Raw genomic sequence first — 4382 nt, 5'->3', positions numbered from 1 at the left:
GGGGGGGGGGGGTGGGGGGGTAGGTGGGGAAGGCATCTGGAAGAGCAGCCAAGGTTGGGCTGGGGAGGGACAGAGGAGGTGCCAAGGAGCATCCAAACACTCTTGGCGATGGCATACAACGTCTTACTGCTTGTCGGGTCCCCTGCACGCTGTGATGTGCACAAGCCTCCCTGCCTCTGCCGAGGACTTGCAGGGTTTCCCTGTCACGTAGCCTGATGCATCAAGAGGACGTGCGGCTTTGGGTAGCTCAGAGGGGCTGGGTGTCACATGCCTGACCGTGGCAACAGTCCCCAAACGCAGGTCTGCTGGCGGTGCCACTTGTGTGCGTGCTGGCATGTGCTCCCAGTGCACCTATCTGCCCTATCTCACCCTGGGGACTGGCCAAGGAATGTCTGAAATGGGTTTGGGTTGTTTTATTTTCTTCATGCACAAACTGAGTACCCGCTGCTTTCCCCACAGGTCCGGACAGCAGTGTGGCACCAGCCATTGCCATTGCAGTGGGGGTGCTGGTCCCCCTGACTTCCCTCCTCCTTCTCGCCTGCCTCTGCTGCTGCCTCAGGCACCTACATGACCCAGAGGGAAACCCAGCCCGGCAATGCTGGGTAGGTCCACCTTTCCCCAGGCTGCTGTAGGGCTCACCCACACCGGTTGCGAGGCTTGCCACCGGGACCCAGCTCTGCCCGGCCACATAGGAGCTGGCTGCATGCTGCCCAGCCCGGGCTGCACCCGGGGCAGGGAGAGACGAAGAGATCAGCCCCCAGCCAGACAGCTGGGTAGCAGCATGCTGGGAAGGGGAAACCTGAAGGTGCTTAGCTAGTCCCATAGGCACTTGACAGTGATGACAGCTAGAAAACATTCATTTTCTCAATGACAAGACATTCTGTGGGGGAAGTGTGGCTCTGTTATTATATTTATGCACAAAATAGTTGTGCAAGCAGTGGCTGTACCCTTGCACCATTTTTCTGCATCTCCTAAAATAACCTCCCTCTGGCAGGGCCAGTGCAGCTTGTGGAGGAAGCAGCTTTGAGGACGCATCTCAAACAAAATGGGGTCTTTAAAGGAAGAGTGTGCCTCTGTGTGGAAAGCTCAGGGTGCCGCATTGCAGCAGGGGCTGAGGCACTACTGGTTGTCCACCGAGGCTGTTCTGGCACAGGGGGTGAAGGAGGCAAGCTCAAGGCAGAGGTAAACTGAGTGAGGTGGCATTGTTTCAGAAAATTGCAGCCCAGTTTTGTGCTGATGGCACCTCAGCCTCCTTGTGGGATATGCCCAGAGTGTGCACCCTTACTTTTGATGGGTGTTTTGGAGACAAAAAGCAGTGGGAGGAAATGTGATACGTCTTCTTCCATGGGTGCCATGCCTCTAAGTCCAAGCTGGAGCCTGCTAGGGGGGTTGCGAGGGGAAAATTTTAGTCTCCCCTCACACACAGAGATGCAAGGACCCATTTGGTAATGTACACAGCCTGGATCTTTACGCCTGCACTTAAAATAACCACATATTTTGAAGAAGGAAAAAAAACCCAACAACCTCTCTTTTGTTAGGTCCTTCCTGCCTGTACCAAGGCCAAGAAGTACGGGCAGTATGGAGCTGTGGGCAGGTGGGCTCCTGCAGTGTCCCCCAGCCCCGGCGTGCTGCTGAACACCTGAGCAGCTGCCCGCCCTACGCATGTGAGAGAGAAACTTCTTACAATGGCACCTCAGGCTTCCGAGCAAACCTGCTGTGACTTCACTCTGAGGGAAATACAAAAAAGGACAATTTATAATAGATATTTATTTATTTTGTTACACTATAATATTCCGTTTTGTAGAAAAAATCTTTAAAGTATTTATTTGAGACTCAGACTGTCTGCGGGGATCTGCATAATGAAACTCATGTTTTGTATTTTTTGGGGTTTTGAAAGTTATGTTTATTCCTTTCTGATACTTTAACATTGCAAGCTCAAAACTGGGTGGGGGACTGTCTGAAACAGGGCAGCATTTTGTAGGTGTGCTGGCCTGGGAGGTGTTGCTGTTGGGCCAAAGGAGACCCCCACCAGGAGCCGGGGTGCAGAAAACCCGGAGAGCAGCTTAGCACGCTGCTGTGAGCTTCAGGTGTTGAAGGTCTTGCTCCCCAAAGGGCATAAGAGATCAGGCCAAGACTGCAGCCGACCTGAACTTGTAATCCAGGCATCAAGAGCGACTGGCTTCAAGCCAGGAGTCATCAGACACGAGGAAGTTGCCAACTCCGACTTCCACCAGCCTTTCCTAGAAAGTAATGCAAAAGCAAAGGGCACATAGAAGTTTTCTTCTCCCCTCTTCTTCTTCTGTGGTTTCCACAGCCCCCTTCTTAATTTCACTAATCCATCACAGCTGCCTTGTGTTTCCAGGCATCCCACCTGCCTGCAGGAGGAAGCAGGGAAATAAAAGGGCAGTTGGAGGGGCAGTAGGCTGCCTGGTGGATTTTGTGTATGTCATGGTGTAGTGGCAGGTGAGTGCAGTGGGAAGCAGGAGGCTGGTAGGAGCGAGGGGGTGGATGCTGCATGTTGGCAGATATACACCAGTGCAGGGCAGCAAGTGTTACCTATTGCTAAAATTCATTGCTTATAACCTGCAGGTCAGATCTGAGCAGTTCTCCTGTAATTCCCTGAATCCCACCCTATGCCCATGAAATTTTTCCTTGTAGACCCAGGGAAGGAGAAATGAGCTCACCTGGCTGGTGTGGTCTTGTGGGCAGCAAGAAGACAGCCAGTGCAGGCTGTTTCCTCTCCTCCTGGCTTCCTGGAGCAAGTGCATGTCAGCTGGTTTTTTCCTCACCCATCTATTTCAAATGTGCATCCCAGATGAACCAGGCTGAGTTGTAGTCAGAAAGCTAAGTAACCTAAAACGAAAGCGAGTAGGTGAGTTGAGAATTAATAAACCCAGTCCTTGTCATAAAATGCTTTTTTAGGCTCCCTAACGCTTAGTAATAGTGCAGCTGGTGAGTGCGGGGAAAGGGGAACTGGCTGCAACCATCACAATCAGGAATTCTTCTCCTGAGACCCGTAATTGTCAAAGGAGGAAGCACATTTCGTGCAAGCTTTTCCGCCATTGCAGCTTAATTTCCTCTTCCTCTGTGAGGGAAGGGGCTGGGGGAGAAGCAGGTTTTCCCCTGGGTCGGTGGTTTGTGGGGGGCAGGATGTGGGCGAGAGGGCAGGGCTCAACCCCTGGCACTCCTCCTGAACAGGCTGTGCAGTGTCAGCCCTCGCCACTCAGCAGGGTCCGCACTTGCGCTTCAGGGGGGGTTTGGAGAGGGTTTTTTTGAGTTTTAGAAGAAGGTTTCCACTAATGTTTAAACTAATGGGTCTTTTTTTAAAAAAGATAAATGAGTCTCTGGCAGAAACAGGGAGTCTGGACACAGGTAATGAAAAGGATTTTCAGAGGGAAGAGAGAAAGGCACAAAGCTGGCAAGAAACCTTTATAAACCTAGGAAGACTGCAGAGATTACCTATTATTATTTTCTACAAGCTGATCAACTGGAGTGGAGGAAAGCAGAGTTTGGAGTCATGGAAGTATCTGTTTATGTGCGGGATTGTAATTTCTTTTACTATTTAGCTGAATGTTGAATTGTGAAAAGATTTTGTAGGTTTCTGCTTACGAGCATGATAGGACTAGAGACTGAGTGAAAGAGGAGAATGTGGTAGCTTACAAGCAAAATGCTGTACATAAAAGGAAGATGCTATCGATTTATTTGTCTTTCACAGTATCAGAATCAGAACAGCAAATGACATCCAAAGGCAGAACACTTAAAACCAACACATGTATTTGCCTTCATGCTATACAAAGCCAGCTACTAAAATGTAATGCCATAAAATGCTATATGCTAGTGCTGTGGAGTTTGGCTTCATGTAGCAATGAAATGAATGTAAGCATACAGACTATGTATAATTAACTGGCCGTTAGCTGGGAAAAAAAGAGTATGAAATAGATAAAAACCCCCAACTTTTCAGTGAACAAACAAGCACATGACTGAGGGGATCAGAAGTTTTTACTGTGGGTGAATAACATCCTAACTGCTGTTCTGAGGTTTCTTTGATTATCTTGTGCTTGTCTGTCCAGTTATCTCTGTTAACGATTTGGCAGTAATTCTTTGGAGGTTGCATTTCAGATGGGTTTATACAGATACTTAGTATTTATTTTAATAAATAGTATCTAGGCTATGAAATGTTGCAAATTTTGAATAGGTGTTGAGTAGTAAAAATAAAACTGGTAAGAAATTAATGTGGAATGGACTGCTTTACCTTGCTGCTTCAATATGAGTGATATGAAGCAGGTTAACTTTGTAAGTAAATGGAAGCACAACGTATTTTTAAAGTTTATTCTACAGGAATGTTCTGAGCTACTATTGCCACCACCAAAAAAAAAACAAAA

The 4382-nt window shown here is 48.4% G+C and overlaps 1 protein-coding gene across 1 annotated transcript in view; it reads left to right on the top strand.

Annotated features, from left to right (window-relative positions):
• LOC103895091 (OX-2 membrane glycoprotein-like) overlaps nt 1-1643 on the top strand; it is a 9713-nt gene extending 8070 nt beyond the window's left edge. The window contains exons 4-5 of the mRNA XM_009274602.2: nt 460-602; nt 1539-1643. Coding sequence (XP_009272877.2) covers nt 460-602; nt 1539-1643 — 248 coding nt within the window. The remainder of the gene's footprint in view (nt 1-459; nt 603-1538) is intronic.
• Nucleotides 1644-4382: the final 2739 nt, after the last annotated feature.

Source organism: Aptenodytes forsteri, unplaced genomic scaffold (genome assembly GCF_000699145.1).
Source record: "Aptenodytes forsteri isolate BGI_AS27 unplaced genomic scaffold, ASM69914v1 Scaffold287, whole genome shotgun sequence".
Lineage (NCBI taxonomy): Eukaryota > Metazoa > Chordata > Aves > Sphenisciformes > Spheniscidae > Aptenodytes > Aptenodytes forsteri.
Note: the sequence above shows the minus strand (reverse complement) of the source record. Positions and strands in the feature narration are given on the sequence as shown.